Raw genomic sequence first — 20058 nt, 5'->3', positions numbered from 1 at the left:
AAATGGATTTATAAAAGCAGGTGTAGCAGGCAGCTGCACATGTTGGGATTTCTGTCAGGATCAACTCGAAACAAGTGTTTGCTTTAGCTTGTGTTGGTTAGCAGTAGTTTGCTAGCAGCTAGGCTAGCTTTAGACACTGCCAGCACATCAGTGGCTATGGCTTTTGGGTTTTGCCTTAGGTAAGGTGCTTTCTTGGCAATTTAAAAGCTGTTAGTTGATGTCAGTGCACCTGTATTTTTGTAATTATACCTACTTTTGTCTTACAGTGTGACATTGCTCCTGTTTGTGTGGACAACTGCAAAATGTGGTCAAATTCCTGATGGTAAGAGTTGAAAATATTTGTTTGTTAGCCTATAGTTGTAATAATTGTGAACAGTTTTGACACTTTATTTTGTCCATGCAGAAGTTCTTCATATGGAGTGTCATGACCGCTTCTTCATGATAGCTGTTGATCTCTCGTTCACTGGGAATTCACCTCGTTTTGAGGTTGTCGGTAAGCTCTGCACAGTTTCAATAGAAATTAGCACCCACTGAAATCAAACATCTAATCAAAGTCACCCAGTGTGGCCTAAAAATGTAGGTCACAATTTGTGTTCAAGGACATGTTAGGTCTAACTGATTTGGGTTTTCTTCCAGATGGGACAGGTGTGTACGCCATCACTAAGGAGTATGCAGCTCAGTGTGGCTACACCGTCAGTGTCCTCCCTCTCGCGGGCCATGTGGAGCTCCGAGCCTCTTACTTCAGCTGTCACGCCGACAACAAAGTGCGTACAACTTGCATATGAGACAGTTCAAGACTTTTACAGTTTCGATTAGATGCAGCATCCCATCATTTTCTCCTTTCAGGATGACGAAGTGTTCATATTCAACTTCAACCTGGTTGCAACACATGGAGGAAATGAGGTCACCTATCCTTTGAACAAGACCTGTTCTCCCTCTCTCCCCTGGGCTCCCAGAGAGATTACCTGTGAGGTCAACTACATGGAGGTAAGCTTGGTTACATCTTGTAATATTATTCTGAGGATTTCTTCAATTGTTTACTAATAATTTGTTTTCTCTCTAGGTGTCTGTGAGGAGTGAAATCACATGTCCATCTGAGACAAAGACAGATGACAAGAATGCTGCTCTACAACCTGTGCGTTTCATGAGGACTATTGAATATTGATGTTCTTGTCATGTATATCTGGGTTATTAATGGAATACTTCTTTATTGTAGGCCTATGCCTCGGCTACTTCAGACTGGCAGGTGATGTTTCAGAGAGATGGGGAGCAGTCAGTTCCCATGAAACTCTCTGAAGCTCGTAAGCAGGGGTATGCGTTTGACATGACAAATGGGAGGCTGGTGTTTCGTACACCGTATGGACAACCTGACTCATTCAGCACTGAGGTTAAAAGCATGGAAGCGCAGTGTCTGTTAAAGTCTGCAGTCCCAAGCAGGTTTTGATTGAGTCTCTCTGCAGGTGAATGGTGTTCCAGTAGAGGTGGTCCATGCAACTCTGTTCTCCAGACAAAACTGGGTCGTCCTCATGGTCGACCTGGAGGCTGCTTGCTCCATGCGTTAGTATTACACTCTCACATTTGCTTTTTTTGTTTTTTGTTTGCCTCATGACAACTTCTTAACTGGTGTGATTTCCACAGATGAAGGATCTTATGATGACAGTGGCTACATGATGTGGGAGACTCCGGAGGTGCTGCACCCGCTGGTGTCCGGTCTACATGAGACACAGCTCAACATTGGAGTCAATGGTGAACTTGTGGAGCAGCCAGATGCAGAGGAGAGAGGCTACATTATAGAAAAGCACAACACTACAGTTGAGATCAGCATCCCGTATAATGCTGATGGAGGATACAGGAAGGTGAGAAAAGCACCTTACAAGATACCAATATAATATGCTGACTATCCCACAATGTTATTTTGAGTTGGTTGGGTTTTTTTAACTTATTTTTTTATAAACTTTTTGCAGAGCTTGGTGTCTGACGGCCTCCACGAGTTCTACATCTTTCATCTCTACTTGGAGCAAATCTCTGTGGACGAGGATCATGTAGACACCAGACTTCGTTTCCACAGGACACTGGCTACTCCCCTGCTGCCACGCTCTGTTTTCACTGAAAACAGTAAGTCTAATCACAAATGCATTCATGTTGATGCAGCCATAATCTGAATGTTTTGTTTTTTGTTTGTTTTTTTTCAATCAAGGAACAGTTCCCGAGGAGCGCACGTTCACGGTCTACCTCGGAGACGTCCCTGAGGATGTTGAGTTGGCTGCTGTTAATTTGAATGGACATGAATTTTCAGTTCCACTGACAAACACGAGCAGCCACACCATCACAGAGGTTGTTCATCCCAACAGCACTCATGGCTACACTCTGCAGGTGGCTTTTGATCACCCTGTTGTCATGCAAGAGGTAAAGGGTTTTAAATTTTGTCCAGTTTTATCCAGATTCATGCTTGTTTGTACAAGAGGTATCCATTTTTTTTCCTCTAGTTCTCTAAAGAAAATGCAGCGATGCAGCACAGACTGGACATCAACTTCACACTGACTGTTGAGCCTGAAAACGAGCCTTTCTACCAGCTGACATCAGTCATGGCGTTATCTGACGCCTGTAAGTCACTAACTTAATTTTTTGGACTTGCTCAGTTCCACTTTGTGCATGAATCAGGTAACACATTGTCTTGTGTTTGACAGCTCCTCCAGTCTTTGATGCCGTCTGTACTGAGTCTGGCATCAGCTTCAGACTGGACCACCGGCCTTTTGACTACCTGTGGGAGATCACTATCGACTCAGACCCGCTGACGTCAGAGCTGGCGGCCCAGCACGGCTACATCATGAGCAACAACAGCCGGAGTCTGCTGCTCGACGTGCCGCTCTTCACTCATGGCTATGAGTACAAGGTGAGATGAGGACGATGACTTGTTGGAAGCATCAGCAGTTGTTTGTGTATAACATGCAGATCCGTCTTTTTTTAAATAGGATATCACTTTGTATGGCTTCTCTGGCACCTTCGAGATCCTCATGCGGGATCATGAAACATCAGAGGTCCAGAGTTCAACTGTCAAGACTTGCCCATTCTCCAATGCTGAATTCATTAGTAAGCAAAATGTTTTCTTTTTTCTCTTTGAAGAGCCAGTGGTGTTTTTTATATAGCTGACACAACTAAAATATGATCTTTCTGAAGTGTGTTCAACTGACGGGAGGATGACTGTGGTGGCTGACTTGTCTCTGGCCATCCCAAGTGGAGGAAATCCTGCCAGAACAAACCTCGTGGACAAATACTGTGGACCCAAAGAGGCAGACGAAACAAGGGCACTCTTCTCTTTTCCACTCAACAGCTGTGGATCCACAGTCAAGGTACTGCTGATTTAAATGGTTAACACTTAATTCCACAAAAGGACATCATCTAGCAATGAGTGTACACCTATTTAGGTGTACACTCATTGCTAGATGATGTCCTTGTAATGCTTTTTTTTCCCAGCTCTACAAGGAGAATGTGACCTATGAAAATGAGATTTTCTTCAGCAAGAAGTTGCGTTCTCTGAAAAATCCAGCAGGCCCCAGCAGTGTTATTGAGAGGTAGATCTTCAACCCCGGCTTCTTTTTGGTTATTTACACCTCTTGTTATAAAGCAGATTAATAATGCCTCTTGTCTTGCAGGGTGACGATACAGTGCACCTATCAGCTGGCTGGACTGTTTCGCCTCTTCTCAGTCTACAGGTTTGAGTCTGACAGTGTTGGTGTCGGCAGCATTGTGCATTCTGTACACTCCACTGCTGACGGTAGGTGGTTCAATATTAACCTGAATAAACAACAGTGTAACCCATCAGATTATCACACTCTGGTCTTGTATTCTAGGTTTGAGTCCCACCATCAAGCCCACTACAGTGCCCACTACCAGACGCACCAGGAGACCAGTCTCAATTCGACCTGGTTACCGGCCTCCTGCTCAGTACATCAAAGTATCCAGTTTTCTAAACAGAAAGAAAGGTAGGTTGGCTGCTAATTTGAAATTTGGTCGAATGTAAGGTTGGTAGGTTTTTTTTTTTCACCTTGAATTCTCTTAACAGGAGCTAAAGGATCATCTCAAGTTAAAGTGACTCCATATTCTGGATTGTAACTGCATGGATTTTAAATAGAGCTCAATAAATTTGTTTCCAAAATGCTCTTGTATTTTGATTGAGACTTGAACAAACACTGAATTATTAACAAAAGGGCAAACTCATGTCACTAGGTTGAGTAGCTCAAAACTCAGTGCAGATCTGAACTATAGTACATGATAAGAGAAAGTTGTTGGCTGTGAGTTAGTCTTTTTACATGTTTAGCATACCACTAAACACCACTGGAAGAAGCGACAAGCGAAGTAGGAACAACTTTTCAGCCCATTGATAACTTCTGCTTGAGGGCACTTTTGCTGCAACTTAAATAACACCTGAATTTGAACACAACTAATGACTGCCATTGTGGGTCATGTAGGCACCAGGTCTGGACAAAAATGTGGAAATAAACTGGTTTTGGAGCATTTTCTTTCATTGTCCATTGTGGGTCTGATTTGACATAAGCATAACATACAAGTAAATCTTACGCCTGAACCGGTGACTAGAATTTCCTAAATGAGAAAATGTTAGTTCATTTTAGCGTGATCAGTGCGTGAGCCCTGAGTAAGTTACGTCCTACAAAGTGAAAGTACTGCAGGGATGACTTTATGTAGGCTGATGCAGAAGTTAGTGTGGTCAAAAAGCCTATGGATTATTGCAGTACATAAGATCTGGCAATGTTTAATACTTGTTAAAAAGCTAATAGCTTTTTAGCTAACTGGTATGGTTGTATGACTTAACATCCCCACCATGAGGCTGTAAAGCCATGTTTGGCTATTTGATGTTTTATAGTCTCACTTAGCCATGAAAAACTTAAATTCAGGCTGGTATTTTAATGTATTATGATAAAAAAATGTAAGGAACTAAAGCTTGTGTTACCACATATGTTATGAGGCATCTAACCAAAACCCATTCACTTTTAAATCCATGTCTGTTAACATATTGATTCAGAACAGCCTCGATAGTGGCCCAGGGATGTTTTTCTGTAGGTTTCTGGAAGCTAATGTTGCCCCGATTCCCTTTATGGAATTTTGTGCCATTGCAGAAAATAAGCTGTGGGAAACAAATGTTTGATACTTGTTTTGCTCACCAAAATAATCTTCACAAATTAATCACTTTCAGGATGTTTGAAGGCTTAATTCAGTCACACTAGGAGTTAAAGGCTAATATTAGGCTATAAACTACGCTACCGTCACACCACCACAACAAGGCTGTAAAACTGCATTAGGCACAGTTTGGCATATAGCCACTTGTTAGCAACTGCCTTAAGACACAAAGGCTTCAAATCTCAAGAGTGGGGTATTGACTGATTTGCCAAGATTTTGTAGTATGCAGACCTTAAAGGCTTCTAATGAAGAACCCATTCAGAGAGTCTGATTTATCATGCCTGGAGCTATGTACTGTAGCATCTTTCAGGTATTTAGACAATTTGCACTGCATTTTTAAACAATTAGCAGAAAATACTTGGACCCATTCACCATTGTGGTTTTACTCCCAATGGTTGACACATGGCTTAGTAATGGCATTAATCTCCCTGCAGTGCTCCTTAATCAGATTAATAATTTATTGCAATACTAGACCACTTCAATGTGGACCCAGGCATTAGCATATCACCAAGTAATGCACATTTGCAGAAAATAGACCTATTTGAAAATGTGACATTAAATCCTCCCACACACAAATAGTCACTGCTTCTGCATAAATCAAGGAGCTGTCGTTTTTTTGCAGGACAGGTTTGGGCTCAAGCTTGTACAGCTCAAGAAATGGTGCTTCACAGAAGCAACTGCACAAATTAAACATGCTTTAATTTACAACCTTAAATCTGCTGTAAATAAAAAAAAAAATAAAAAAAAAAAGACAAAACACTCCTATCTACTTTCTCTACTCAGATGCTCAACCTAGAAAGTTTGTCCTTTTATATACAAGTGTTGGTTCAAATTTTCAATGACATCTGCTTTTTTTTTTTTTTTTTTTAAAGACAAATTTATTGATTTTTTAGTGACAATGAAATTTGCAATTAAAATACAGTCAGTCCTTCAAAACAAGGTGGATTGCACTTTGGTTTGTGAGGGTCCTTTGGCTCCTGTAGAGAGAATTACAGATTAAGGTAAAGATTAACTCCAAAATATGAAAGTTTTCATTGACCACTGACCTTTCTTAGGAAGATTTTTCAGAAAGCTGGATACTTTAATGTACTGAGGCTGGTAACCCGGTCGTATTGAGACAGGTCTTTTGCCGTGTCTGGTAGTAGACACTGGAGTCTGAAGCATTATAGTGGGACTGATAGTGGGACCCTGTAGACCTAAAGTAGAAGATGAAATATTTTACCATGCGATCATGTTCAGTAAAACAGTTTATTCAGAGCAACCACCCACCTTCAGTGGAGTGTGCAGAATGCACGATGCGGCCGACACCAACACTGTCAGACTCAAACCTGTAGACTGAGAAGAGGCGAAACAGTCCAGCCAGCGGATAGGTGCACTGAATCGTCACCCTGCAAGACAACAGGGATTATAATCTGCTTTATGAAAAGACTGGTAAAACAGACAAAAGGAATTTGGGTCAAAGATCTACCTGTTGATATTACTGCTGGAGTCTACAGGATTTTTCAGAGCACGCAACTTCTTGCTGAAGAAAATCTCATTTTCATAGGTCACATACTCCTTGCCGAGCTGGGAAAAAAAAAAAAAAAAGCATTATATTTAGGTGCACACTCATTGCCAGATGATGTCCTGTGTGTTAACCATTTAAAACAGCAGTACCTTGACTGTGGATCCACAGCTGTTGAGTGGAAAAGAGAAGAGTGCCCTGGTGTCATCTGACTCTTTGGGTCCACAGTATTTGTCCATTAGGTTTGTTCTGGCAGGATTTCCTCCACTTGGGATGGCCAGAGACAAGTCAGCCACCACAGTCATCCTCCCGTCAGTTGAACACACTGCAGAAAGAGGTTTAAGTTTATGAGCCAACCATGGAGACCACAACCACTCTTATTGCAGGTGATCAAAAAAACCCAAATAAAAAACAGGATTCTCTTACTAATGAATTCAGCATTGGAGAATGGGCAAGTCTTGACAGTTGAACTCTGGACTTCTGATGTTTCATGATCCCGCATGAGGATCTCGAAGGTGCCAGAGAAGCCATACAAAGTGATGTCCTATTTAAAAAATAAGTATAGCGACTGATCTGCATGTTATACACTAACACAACTGCTGATGCTTCCAACAAGTCATCGTCCTCATCTCACCTTGTACTCATAGCCATGAGTGAAGAGCGGCACGTCGAGCAGCAGACTCCGGCTGTCGTTGCTCATGATGTAGCCGTGCTGGGCCGCCAGCTCTGATGTCAGCGGGTCTGAGTCGATAGTGATCTCCCACAGGTAGTCAAAAGGCCGGTGGTCCAGTCTGAAGCTAATGCCAGACTCAGTACAGATGGCATCAAAGACTGGAGGAGCTGTCAAACACAAGACAATGTGTTAACTGATTCATGCACAAAGTGGAACTGAGCAAGTCCAAAAAATTAAGTTAGTGACTTACAGGCGTCAGATAACGCCATGACTGATGTCAGCTGGTAGAAAGGCTCGTTTTCAGGCTCAACAGTCAGTGTGAAGTTGATGTCCAGTCTGTGCTGCATCGCTGCATTTTCTTTAGAGAACTAGAGAAAAAAAATGGATACCTCTTGTACAAACAAGCATGAATCTGGATAAAACTGGACAAAATTTAAAACCCTTTACCTCCTGCATGACAACAGGGTGATCAAAAGCCACCTGCAGAGTGTAGCCATGAGTGCTGTTGGGATGAACAACCTCTGTGATGGTGTGGCTGCTCGTGTTTGTCAGTGGAACTGAAAATTCATGTCCATTCAAATTAACAGCAGCCAACTCAACATCCTCAGGGACGTCTCCGAGGTAGACCGTGAACGTGCGCTCCTCGGGAACTGTTCCTTGATTGAAAAAAAAAAACAAACAAAAAACAAAACATTCAGATTATGGCTGCATCAACATGAATGCATTTGTAATTAGACTTACTGTTTTCAGTGAAAACCGGGCGTGGCAGCAGGGGAGTAGCCAGTGTCCTGTGGAAACGAAGTCTGGTGTCTACATGATCCTCGTCCACAGAGATTTGCTCCAAGTAGAGATGAAAGATGTAGAACTCGTGGAGGCCGTCAGACACCAAGCTCTGCAAAAGAACATAATTCATCAAGGAAAATTGGAGTCTTTCAAGTGTGCTACTAGAGCAGAAGTCCCCTTTATCATACCCATAATTTACATGTGAGAAGCCTGAATGCCTCCAACACTGCAGATTGGTTGCAACTCTGCCATCTCACCTTCCTGTATCCTCCATCAGCATTATAGGGGATGTTGATCTGTACTGTGGTGTTGTGCTTCTCCACAATGAAGCCTCTCTCCTCTGCAACTGGCTGCTCCACAAGTTCACCATTGAGACCAAGGTTGAGTTGCACATCGCCCAGACTCGGGTACAGTTCATCTGGAGTCTCCCATGTCATGTAGCCGCTGTCATCATATGAGCCTTCATCTGTGGAAAATTATACCAGTATTAACTTTAATTTGTGTCTGTTAAGTTGGTGGTGGGGGGGGGGTAATACTAACGCTTGGAGCAAGCAGCCTCCAGGTCGACCATGAGGACGACCCAGTTTTGTCTGGAGAACAGAGTTGCATGGACCACCTCTACTGGAACACCATTCACCTGCAGAGAGACTCAAAATCAAAAGCGGCTTTGGATCATATGATTGTTAAAAACCCAACATGCAACAGTGGTTTACCTCAGTGCTGAATGAGTCAGGTTGTCCATACGGAGCTCGAAATACCAGCCTCCCATCCGTCAAGTCAAACGCATACCCCTGCTCTTGAGCATCAGTCAGGCTCATGGGCGTCAGCTCCTGATCCATCCTCTGGAACATCACCTGCCAGTCTGAGGCGGCTGAGGTATAAGCCTGGAAATTGAACGAATATTAAAACAGCTTTTGTCTTGTGCGTTACTTGAGCCCAAAAAGGTGAGAAATTCCCAAAAAGGCAATGCCACACATACTGTTTGGACCACAGCATCCCAGTCATCCTTCTTTGTCCCACTTGGACAGGCCACATCACTCCTCACAGACACCTATAGAGAATTCAGTGTTAGTAAGAATCCAAAATTCTCTTTAGTTAATTGTTGCAGTTAAGTTAACCTTACCTCCATGTAGTTGGCCTCACAGGTAACCTCTCTGGGAGACCAGGGAAGAGAGGGAGAACAGGTCTTTTTCAAAGCATAGGTGACCTCATTTCCTTCATTTGTCGTAACCAGGTTGAAGTTGAATGTGAACACTTCGTCATCCTAAAAGGAGAAAATGATGGGATGCTGCATCTAATCGAAACTGTAAAAGTCTTGAACTGTCTCATATGCAAGTTTTACGCACTTTGTTGTCAGCGTGACAGCTGAAGTAAGAGGCTCGGAGCTCCACATGGCCCGCGAGAGGGAGGACACTGACGGTGTAGCCACACTGAGCTGCATACTCCTTCGTGATGGCGTACACACCTGTCCCATCTGGAAGAGAATTACATTAAGTGTGCTCCAACACTGTTTGTAGACAGTTTTCGTGAAATGCTTCAGCTATACATTTTAGAACATCTGACCTATTAAATTTGAAGTTGAAAACACGAGAGGTTTTGAGAACTGACTAAAAAAAGAACAGGGTTTTAGAGCCACTGTAGATCAAAAGTTTGCACTTTTATAAAGACACCTGGTGATTTCCCAGATTTCTCTAGCAGCCAGTCGATGTATCAGAGACTGTGGTTGGAGAAAAATGCATTAAATGGTACGTGATGTCTTCGCCCTATTAAAATCATTTCTGAAGTTGTGCAGTACTTACCAACAGCTTCAAAATGAGGTGAATTCCCAGTGAACGAGAGATCAATAGCTATCATGAAGTAACGATCACGACACTCCATATGAAGAACTTCTGCATAAATGAACAAGTTAAGATTTGAATATAGATGTATACTAATGACTACAGCCATGCGTTAAGCAGAAATTTAAACTCTTACCATCAGGAATTTGATCACATTTTGCAGTTGCCCACACAGACAGGAGCAATGTCACACTGTAAGACAAAAGTAGGTATAAATTACAAAGATACACCTGCATTAATGTCAACTAAAAGCATGTAAATTGCTATAAAAGCAACCTACCTAATGCAAAACCCAAAAGCCATAGCCACTGATGTGCTGGCAGTGTCTAAAGCTAGCCTAGCTGCTAGCAAACTACTGCTAACCAACACAAGCTAAAGCAAACACTTGTTTGGTGTATCTTGGCCAAACTGGCACCATGCACTGGTCTCTGCTACACCAGCTTTTATAAATCAGTTTCTTCACCAACCAATCAGAGGCCCTCAGGTGTTACAGCCACATGTGCAGCTCACTAGCAATCACTAGCAATCAGTTGCAGCTTATGAGGTTGGAGTTGAGAACCTCATGGGTGAAGAAATGGACTTATAAAAGCAGGTGTAACAGACAGGATATACACACAAAAGTGTTTGCTTTAGCTTTGTGTTGTTCAGCAGGTGTAGTTTGCTAGCAGCTTGGCTAGCTTTAGACACTGCCAACACATTAGTGGCTATGGCGTTTGGGTTTTGCCTTAGGTAAGGTGCTTTAGTGATTTAAAGGCTATGAAGTTTCATTTATGTTGACATTTTTGCATGCAAGCGACACTTTGCTTTTGTCTTTCAGTGTTGCCTTCCTCCTGTATGTGTGGTCAGCTGCAAAATGTGCAGAGATTCCAGACGGTAACTAAAATATCAGCTCATTTCTCTGAGTATTCACAAGATATTCATATTTTGAGCTTAAATTTTTTTGTGCACCTAGGAGTTCTTCATATGGAGTGTCATGATCGTTACCTCATGATATCTGTTGATCTCTCCTTTATTGGGGAGGAACCTCGTTTTGAGGCTGTTGGTAAGTCCTGCACAGCTTCATCATGCTCTGTCACTACCTTTAATCCTTGAGGTGACATCATTTTTGTTGTCATCATTTTCTTGTCTAATTTTCATGTAGTTTTCTCATACTGTTTGCTAATTTTTTGCCAGTTTTGGGGTCTTTTCTTCATTTTATGCCCATTGCCTTTTTCCCCATGTTTAAAATAAATAAAGCCAATTTGCTCAGGTTTCAAAAGGTGGGGCTAGGCCATCATGTGTTTATTTTAGGAATTTAATTTAACCTTTTTCCATATAATTCATCTCAAATCATACCAATTTATGTATCTACTTTCCAGGAACAGGTTTGGTGTCAATATTTAGCTGCATTACAGATCTAACGTTTCCCTTCCAGATGGGACAGGTGTGTACGCCATCACGAAGGAGTATGCAGCTCAGTGTGGCTACACCGTCAGTGTCCTCCCTCTCGCGGGCCATGTGGACCTCCGAGCCTCTTACTTCAGCTGTCACGCTGACAACAAAGTGCGTACAACTTGCATATAAAAAAAGCATTTGTCTTTCCGTACAGCGTAGATGTGACATCCATCATTTTCTCCTTTCAGGATGATGAAGTGTTCACATTCAACTTCAACCTGGTTACGGCAAATGAAGGAAATAATGTCACCTATGCTTTGCACAAGACCTGTTCTCCTTCTCTGCCCTGGTCTCCCAGAGAGGTTACCTGTGAGGTCAACTACATGGAGGTAAGCTTGGTTACATTTTCTAAAGTTCATGGTGTAGTTTAAGATTTTGACTGACTGCGATTTGTTTCCAGGTGTCTGTGAGGCGTGATGTCACCTGTGCATTTGCGATAAAGAAAGAAGACTTGAATGCCCTACATCCTGTATGTTTCATATATTTTCAGGTTTTTATCGCACTGTTAGTTAAGTGTCATTTCTTTAACACTTGAAACTGTTTCCAGGCCCAAAGCTCCATTTCAGACTGGCAGGTGATGTTTCAGAGAAATGAGGAGCAGTTGCCACCCATGAACCTCTCTGAAGCTCGTAAGCAGGGGTACGTGTTTGACATGACAGATGGGAGGCTGATATTTCGTGCTCCATATGGACAACCTGACTCATTCAGCACTGAGGTAAAAGCACTGACGCACAATGATTTTTTTTTATTTATTTATTTTTTTTTAAATAATTCAATCCAAAGCAGCTTTTGATTTGAGTGTAACTCTCCAGGTGGATGGTGTTCCAGTAGAGGTGGTTCATGCAACTCTGTTCTCCAGAAAAAACTGGGTCGTCCTCATGGTGGACTTGGAAGCTGCTTGCTCCATGTGTTAGTATTACTGTTTCATTTTTTTTTTTTTTATCCTCTTGACAGACACAAAGTAAAGCTTTAGCATTGGTTTAATGTCCACAGATGAAGGCTCTTATGATGATAGTGGTTACATGATGTGGGAGGCTCCTGAGGTGCCGTACCCGGGTCTTGACGCCACACAACTTCACCTTGGTCTCAATGGTGAACTTGTGGAGCAGCCTGTTGCAGAGGAGAGAGGCTACATTGTGAAGCACAACACCACAGTTCAGATCAGCATCCCTAATAATGCTGATGGAGGATACAGGAAGGTGAGATGGCACAAATCAAAAAGGATTGATCTTTGAGAAAGTATGCTGTGAGACCTCAGAAGAAAAGTACTACTAGCCACATATCTGAATTGTTCATGTTTTTAACTAATTTGTCTGTTTCAGAGCGTTGTGTCTGACGATCTCTACGAGTTTTATGTCTTTCATCTCTACTTGGAACAAATCCTGTCAGATGAGGATCATGTAGACACCAGACTTCGTTTCCACAGGACACTGGCTACTCCCCTGCTGCCACGCCCTGTTTTCACTGAAAACAGTAAGTCTAATAACAAATGCATTCAAGTTGATGCAGCCATAATCTGAATGGTTTTAATTGCAGGAACAGTTCCTGAGGAGCGCACGTTCATGGTCTACCTCAGAGACGTCCCTGAGGATGTTGAGTTGGCTGCTGTTAATTTGAATGGACATGAATTTTCAGTTCCACTCATGAACATGAGCAGCCACACCATCACAGAGGTTGTTCATCCCAACAGCACTCATGGCTACACTCTGCAGGTGGCTTTTGATGACCTGATCATTGAAGAGCAGGTAAATTATGTCATTGAAGTCTGAGCCCAAGACTGCTGCAACATTCGGATGTGTTCTTTGTAATCGTTATGGTTTTTTGTCTCCTAGTTCTCTAAAGCAGATGCAGTTCTTCAGTATAAGCTGGACATCAACTTCACACTGACAGTCCTGCCTGATAATGAGTCTTACTGCCACCACGAGTCTATTGTGGCTTTGTTCAGCAATGTTTGTACGTCCATTAGATTAAGAATAGTCTTTGCTGTTTATATTAGCAATGAGTAGAGTAACACATTGTCTTGTGTTTGACAGCTTCTCCAGTCTTTGATGCCGTCTGTACTGAGTCTGGCATCAGCTTCAGACTGGACCACCGGCCTTTTGACTACCTGTGGGAGATCACTATCAACTCAGACCCGCTGACATCAGAGCTGGCGGCCCAGCACGGCTACATCATGAGCAACGACAGCCAGAGTCTGCTGCTCGACGTGCCGCTCTTCACTCATGGCTATGAGTACAAGGTGAGATGAGTAAAAATTACTACTTGGTTGCATCAACTCTTTAGCTCTGAACATAGAGACTAAGTGTAGTGTGTTTTCTAGGACGTCAATTTGAAAGGCTTCTCTGGCACCTTCGAGATCCTCATGCGGGATCACGAAACATCAGAAGTCCAGAGTTCAACTGTCAAGACTTGCCCGTTCTCAAACACTGAATTCATTCGTAAGGACATTTTTTTTTTTTTTTTTCTCGTTTTTTCCCCACTCTTGAACAGCTGAGTTTTATATTTTGCTGACACAATTAAAAAATCTTTCCTCAGTGTGTTCGACTGACGGGAGGATGACTGTGGTGGCTGACTTGTCTCTGGCCATCCCAAGTGGAGGAAATCCTGCTAGAACAAACCTTGTTGACAAATACTGTGGACCCAAAGAGACCGATAACACCAGGGCACTCTTCTCTTTTCCACTCAACAGCTGTGGAACCACAGTCGAGGTACTGCTGATTTAAATGTACCACAAAACAAGACTAAATCCAGGGTTCCCACAGTCATGAAAATCCTGGAAAAAGTTATGATTTTCCCTAAGTATTGCAGCCTTGATGATTGACATACTTATGTGTCCATCTGGTCCATTGTTATATGCCGAAATGTCTTCAAATAAAGATGAAAAGCCCAAGTTTGTTATAGGACTAACCATTTTAAACCAGACGTCTCTGAAATGTGGTTAAAATATTGAAAAATGATGTGTTAATGTGTGTAAATTCCTGTACTTGCCCTCACAATGACTTATCTGTCATAAATGTGTCACTTTGCATGTTTTTCCCTGCAGCTTGGCAGGGAAAATGTGACATATCAAAATGAGATTTTCTACAGCAAGAAGTACCTCAATATGAACAAGCTAGTTTCTGATGATGCCACTGAGAGGTATGTATAAAGTTAATACTAAACTGCCAAAATCCTGTAACACTAGAAAATTGTAGCCAGTTGGGGACAAATGCATCATCCTTTTTGTATACAGGGTGATAATCCAGTGCACATATCCTCTGGCTGGCCTCCATCGCCTCTTCTCAGTTTACCGGTTTGAGTCTGACTCTGATGGTTTTGGCAGCATCATCCACACTTCACAGCCCACATCAGGTACAGTAATTCACCTGTTGGAGATGACCAGTTATCACTCGTCATATTGGGATTTTGAGCATTTTTCCCTCTTTCTGCCCTGCAGGCTTTGATATTTCCATCATCAAGCCCACTGCAGCACTGACAACTACACCTGCTAGACGGCCTGTCTCATTCCTGCCTGCCGTACACCCCCCTGCTCGCTACATCAAAGTTTCTCGGTTTAGAAATCTTCCCAGGAGAATAGGTAAGAACTACTCCTTTTTAAACTCAAAAGGGCTACGGTCTCACGTGCTTGTTTTGATCTCTTCACAGGAGCAAAAGGACCCTCGCAAACTAAAGTAAATCCTGGCCAGATTTGAAAAATGCAATCTTTTTTTAAATGGAAAATTGAGTTTAATAAAGATGTTTTCTTAGAACTGCTGTATTTGTCTTATGTGAACACTTTACACATGGCCAAGTGTCAACACAGGAAGTTGAACATTTATGGACAAACTGAAAGGTGTGGATCTGGGTGACATTTGTACATATCTGTTCAAGGCAGAAAGGCTAGACCTTTTTTCCTTTTGAATGATGAAAAAAATGATACAAGAATTTGAGCCTTGCTTTATCCAATGTTTAGGTTTTTGTTGCGGAAATGTGGAAATTAGCAGATTTTTTTTTTATTAAATGCATCTTTGCTTATTTTAAACACACTTTAAAAAAAAAAAACAAACAAACCTGATTTTAAAAAAAATTGTAATGTAATTAATCAGCTGGGGAGGTTTCATGGTGTTATCAGTTAAAAGTTTGACCCTATTCACCTGAAGTGTCTCCCCTTAATTAATTTTAAATGCAGTAAGTGTCCTGTCCTGTCCTGTTATACTTTAAATTGAATTATTTTAGGGGGGGACAAAACAAATCTGTGCCATAAATAAAACAACTTGGACATTTCATATTTACTGAGCATCCAATGAACACAATTTAATATATACAAATAAAAAAAAATGAATATCTGTCCACAACACACAAATTTGGAAATCTTGATCAGGACTTGTATTTGAGACAAATTTACTAAATGTTTTACGTTTCACCTGGTAACTAATTGCAACTAATTGGCACCACCTGCGACATAAAGGTGACTGTCTTTTGGGTAAAAACAAAAATATCAAATCTTTATTTGTTTCACAAATGACAAGCAGTCAAATGAACGGGGTCTCTCAGTCATCCAGCAGGGGGCGCTAGCTGTTAGCTGCTAGCATAAACGTTGACGCAGCTCTTTATTTTTGACTTTTTCCTTTATTTTGACAGCATGTGAAGTCGCTGGTTCATTGCCTCTCTTGACTCGAGCTGCGTAATTGAACAGAAAAGTCAACCATGAGCTACAATGAAGGACATTGTGTCGTGAGTTTTCTGTCACATTGGCTCTCTTCCACATAATTCACTTTGTCGACAAAAGTTGTCAACGTGTCCCCATGTCTCTCCTCAAACAGAGGTCCAGGCGGTCCACCCTGCCTCCGTACTCCAACAGGACCCTGCACCACCCCTCTTTCCTGCCTCTGTACATGGCTGCAGGCTTTCCACACCATCACACGGACTTTAACAGCCAAACTGGTGAGTTTGTTTTCACCAAAATCAGTTTGAAAGCTTCATCTCAGTTTACAGCTCACTGTCCTCTCTGCAGTCCCCCCCATCATCCCAACAGAGTTTTTCTACACTGACCCCACCATGGTCTGTGGGAGGAGGGTCCCCAACATAGTGAGTGACTTGGTAAGTGGACTTTATTGTCCTACTTCTAAAAACTGGTTGGGATTAAGTTTTTGATAGACAACAGAAACACACCCACATACTTATTTAGAAAACGAGATGTGTTTTCAGAGACACTTTGGTTCAGGATCCAGGGCCCAGTTGTTCAAAATATTTAATCTGCATCACAATTATCCAGATTTGGAAAACCCATGTTCTGCCATCAGGGTTCCCAAGGATCCTTAAAAATACTTAAATGGCATTGAATTCATTCATATAAAAATAAGGCCTTAATTGGTGTTGGTCTGGCATTGCATTTTAAAATCTTGAAATAAATGGTTCCTTTATTTAAAAAAAGAACAAACAAAATCAAAAAACAAAAATGATTGTCTTTCACATTATGTCAATAAATCAAACCAAAGTCATGCTTTATGTTACAATAATTATTAGGGCAAAATTGTCCCTTGTTGATGTAGGTTTATGGGTTTTTTTTTCTTAAGTATTGTTTTTTGTAAAAAATGTTCTTACATTTTATTCTGGTTGGCATTTTAAAAAAGCCCTAAAAAGTTTTAAATCCCACTTGCCTAAAAAAGTAGGAACCCTGTCCAGGATCTGCTGAAACGTTTAACTTTTGTTCTGCTTTTTAAAAGCAACATCAAGTTGGATCACCTTGTTACAGTTGTACAGAAGTAATCTGATCAGATTTCAGGTATGGGATTGGATAAAATCTTGAAAATGGGTGATTCAAAATAAAAAATTCTGATATAAGATTAGATCACAGATCAGGATCAGTCATGTTTTAGTAGGTTTAGGATACCTTTGATCTAAGAAATCGGGATTAACCTGATCCCAGCAGAAGAGTGGATTCAGAGTGGATTTTCAGTATCAAAATGCAATAAACATATTAAATTGCCCATAAATATATATATATATATATAGATATAGATATATATATATATATATATTGTATATCTGTATCAGGTTAATCCAATCCAATACTGCTTTAAAAAAAACCCTGCAGAAATGCAATAAAATGGATTAGCTAATCCTTGATCACAAAACGTGGGATTTCCAAATCCAGGTCATTCTGATCCAGATTGAATTTCTTGAACAACTGGGCCCAGGAAGGTAAAAATTTGAATTGAGACCCTGAGTGGACTGGCATTTTGCACTCCTACTAACAGCAACAGTGGTGACAATACACTGTCAAGTATGATTTTTAAGAATGTGACACAAGCATTTCTTAAATCAAACGTTTATTGAAACAACCTCAGACTGTGAGAATGTATTGAGGACAGTTTGAGGTGATGAGGGGGTCCTAATGCTCTCTGCTCCTCTGTGCTCTTTGGTCGGTGGTGATTGTAGAGAGTAGAGCTTATAGAGGGGCTCAGACAGAAGAGGACTTTTAATAAGATCGGATCATCCTGTCAAACAGAGCTTAGACCCCAACCAGGGGGCTGGGAGGAAATTTAGACCAAGGGCAAAAGGAGAGGCAGTTTGTTTTGACAGTGAAGACAAAGCATCACATATACCATTTTCATATCACAGAAAAGTACCACAAAAACCTGTGATGTTGGTATATTGTGAAGAAATTAACAAATTAATTCAAATGAACTGGAGAGTAGCACAGAAAAAGTGCAGAATTACAAAGAAGATGGCAAAATATGCAAAAAGGTGTACAGAAATAATAAAAAATGATTTCATGTAGAAGTAATTATTGCAAACTAGAGCAGTTTAAACTTCAAATATCATGTTATGAATTATGCTCATTTTTTTACATTTTTGTGTGTTTTCTTATTTTTGGACAACTCTAAATTTAATCTTCCTTTTAGACTTCAGTAAATATTATTTGATAGGTACATCCTGAATGCTTTCCTAAATAAAATCCTAGTATCAGATAATGACAGTTACTCTAAGGCACTAATGTTCAAATTTGTTGTGTGTTTTTATACTATGCAGGATTGTCGGTTACTGTTTGACAACACACAGCCAAAGTGAAAGTAAAAACCAACCTCTAATTCACTCTCGTTTGGTGTTTTGTCTAGCTATATCCACGTTTTTTTTTTTACTACTGTGTCTCTCAAATGCCTGCTAATTATGGTCTGGCACTTGGTCGGCACCTTTTTATAAAGCCTGACCTCACTTGAGCGCTGTGGGGCTACATGCCCATAGACGTCCAGAACACAGAAAATAAAAAATGTACAGGCAGAAGGCAGAGTCTCACAACCACACACTTGCACATGCAGATCCATTTTGTTCTGTTTTTTCATTAAATCCTCGTTCCACCCTCAGGTTTTCGATTGCTTCCAGCTCAACACTCCTCCACCAGTTATGTCTGCCTGCCTGGCTCCACCAGCCCGTCCAGACCTGTTCAGATCAGCATCACACCCCACCAGGGATCTGGGAAGCCTCACCTTTAGAATAAATACCCTCCACGTTGCAGCACACCCAAACCGGGTCATCCTCCAGCTCACCCAGGAGGAGGACCAGGCCCTCACTCACCTCCTGAAACTGCACCACCAAGAGCCTCTACAGAGCGACGAGAGCCTCGGTGCTCCACCTACGGACTTGAACCCTATCTTGTTCCTTCACTCTGAACCCATGGATCCAGCTGAGAGAGTATGTGAGTCCTTCTGGAGTGATGTGCAGCATCAGCGTGAGGCCAGTTTACAAAATCAGGTGCAGCAGGGAAGATGCTGGTCGGATTCAGAGCTCGAGGCAGCCAACACCCTCATGAGTCGCTTCAGCCTGATGGAGGAGGACAAAATCTGGGGCCAAAACCACGATAAATCAGCAGTAACACTTTCTGATGCTGTGCCATACCAGTGTCATGAGGACTCGTCAATAAGCACTGAAAGCCAACAAAGTTTCGAGACCTTGCCTGCATCAATAACTCACGCTTGTGCCCAAAACAATATTGGATACATTGACTTTTGTCGTGCCAGGACAAAAGGAAGGCAAGACTTGGGGGATTTTGGATTTTTGGATGGAAGAAGCGCAGGTGGTCGTCTGCCAGTTCAGTCCTCACCTTCCTCAAACTCAAAGTGCAGATCGAGCGCCGCTGGAGATTTTCCAGAAGTGAAGGAACAGATGCTGTCAGAGTCAGAGGAAGATGCCGTGAACGTGCTCCTGAGCCTCGGAGAGATGGAAGCGCTGGATGTCGTGCAGTGATTGTCTTAAACCTGAGAGTCTTCTTGTCCCTGGGTGAGTTATTCAGGGACTTTTTTTTACTACCCTGCTCTCATTTTGGAAACTAGTTGAGCTTCTTTTGCTTTGGTTTCTCTAAAAGTTACTTTGACCAAAGTCTGCCTTCCAAAAACAACATTTTTCTCCAGAATAAGAATCTGTTTTCAGTTTAAAAACAATGTTTAAGTTTTGCTTTTTTCTGACTACATGTATCGGTGTTCAATAAAAAATCAGCAGTTGAGCCTCGAGCTAAAAAGACAAGTTTTTATTAAAAGCACTACTACTGTTTCTGAAGGACGTAATCCCCCCCCCACTCATTATTTACAACATTTTGTACATTTACAGCTTATCCACATATATCCCGTCTTCACTAACAACAAGCTGCAGGG

At 41.6% G+C, this 20058-nt stretch overlaps 4 protein-coding genes across 5 annotated transcripts; 3 read left to right on the top strand and 1 right to left on the bottom strand.

The window, feature by feature from the left end:
• The first annotated feature begins 20 nt into the window (after positions 1 to 20).
• On the top strand, positions 21 to 4156 carry LOC121961899 (uncharacterized). Its single transcript, XM_042511998.2, has 19 exons — positions 21 to 179; positions 267 to 322; positions 404 to 493; positions 637 to 764; positions 847 to 987; positions 1064 to 1135; positions 1217 to 1387; positions 1461 to 1557; positions 1639 to 1856; positions 1965 to 2115; positions 2198 to 2406; positions 2487 to 2604; positions 2688 to 2893; positions 2973 to 3090; positions 3178 to 3350; positions 3475 to 3572; positions 3654 to 3775; positions 3852 to 3983; positions 4064 to 4156. Exons 1-19 carry the CDS (start codon positions 157 to 159, stop codon positions 4111 to 4113), a joined length of 2373 nt encoding a protein of 790 aa, XP_042367932.2. The 5' UTR covers positions 21 to 156; the 3' UTR covers positions 4114 to 4156.
• Positions 4157 to 6045: 1889 nt separating this feature from the next.
• LOC121962425 (uncharacterized) lies at positions 6046 to 10431 on the bottom strand. The gene is made up of 19 exons (XM_088073980.1): positions 10275 to 10431; positions 10131 to 10186; positions 9956 to 10045; positions 9503 to 9630; positions 9280 to 9420; positions 9136 to 9207; positions 8870 to 9040; positions 8697 to 8793; positions 8414 to 8622; positions 8115 to 8265; positions 7821 to 8029; positions 7624 to 7741; positions 7335 to 7540; positions 7127 to 7244; positions 6853 to 7025; positions 6665 to 6762; positions 6466 to 6584; positions 6243 to 6392; positions 6046 to 6173 (listed from the first exon to the last, which is right to left on the bottom strand). The coding sequence occupies exons 1-19, from the start codon at positions 10295 to 10297 to the stop codon at positions 6127 to 6129; spliced, it is 2376 nt and encodes a 791-aa protein (XP_087930106.1). The 5' UTR covers positions 10298 to 10431; the 3' UTR covers positions 6046 to 6126.
• A 125-nt stretch (positions 10432 to 10556) lies between these two features.
• LOC121938177 (uncharacterized) lies at positions 10557 to 15177 on the top strand. Its single transcript, XM_088073981.1, has 19 exons — positions 10557 to 10723; positions 10812 to 10867; positions 10947 to 11036; positions 11409 to 11536; positions 11617 to 11757; positions 11829 to 11897; positions 11976 to 12143; positions 12241 to 12337; positions 12422 to 12627; positions 12751 to 12901; positions 12965 to 13173; positions 13261 to 13381; positions 13462 to 13667; positions 13749 to 13866; positions 13964 to 14136; positions 14472 to 14566; positions 14661 to 14779; positions 14865 to 15005; positions 15074 to 15177. The coding sequence occupies exons 1-19, from the start codon at positions 10701 to 10703 to the stop codon at positions 15118 to 15120; spliced, it is 2358 nt and encodes a 785-aa protein (XP_087930107.1). The 5' UTR covers positions 10557 to 10700; the 3' UTR covers positions 15121 to 15177.
• Positions 15178 to 15917: 740 nt separating this feature from the next.
• LOC121938176 (uncharacterized) lies at positions 15918 to 19790 on the top strand. 2 transcript variants are annotated; one of them, XM_088073915.1, is made up of 4 exons: positions 15918 to 16141; positions 16231 to 16351; positions 16422 to 16507; positions 18776 to 19790. In XM_088073915.1, exons 1-4 carry the CDS (start codon positions 16115 to 16117, stop codon positions 19652 to 19654), a joined length of 1113 nt encoding a protein of 370 aa, XP_087930041.1. In that variant the 5' UTR covers positions 15918 to 16114; the 3' UTR covers positions 19655 to 19790. The 2 variants fall into 2 exon arrangements, with proteins under 2 accessions (XP_087930041.1, XP_087930042.1); XM_088073916.1 differs by lacking the exon at positions 16422 to 16507.
• Positions 19791 to 20058: the final 268 nt, after the last annotated feature.

Source organism: Plectropomus leopardus, chromosome 23 (assembly GCF_026936395.1).
Source record: "Plectropomus leopardus strain MGB_pleo_1.0 chromosome 23, ASM2693639v1, whole genome shotgun sequence".
Classification (NCBI taxonomy): domain Eukaryota; kingdom Metazoa; phylum Chordata; class Actinopteri; order Perciformes; family Serranidae; genus Plectropomus; species Plectropomus leopardus.
Note: the sequence above shows the minus strand (reverse complement) of the source record. Positions and strands in the feature narration are given on the sequence as shown.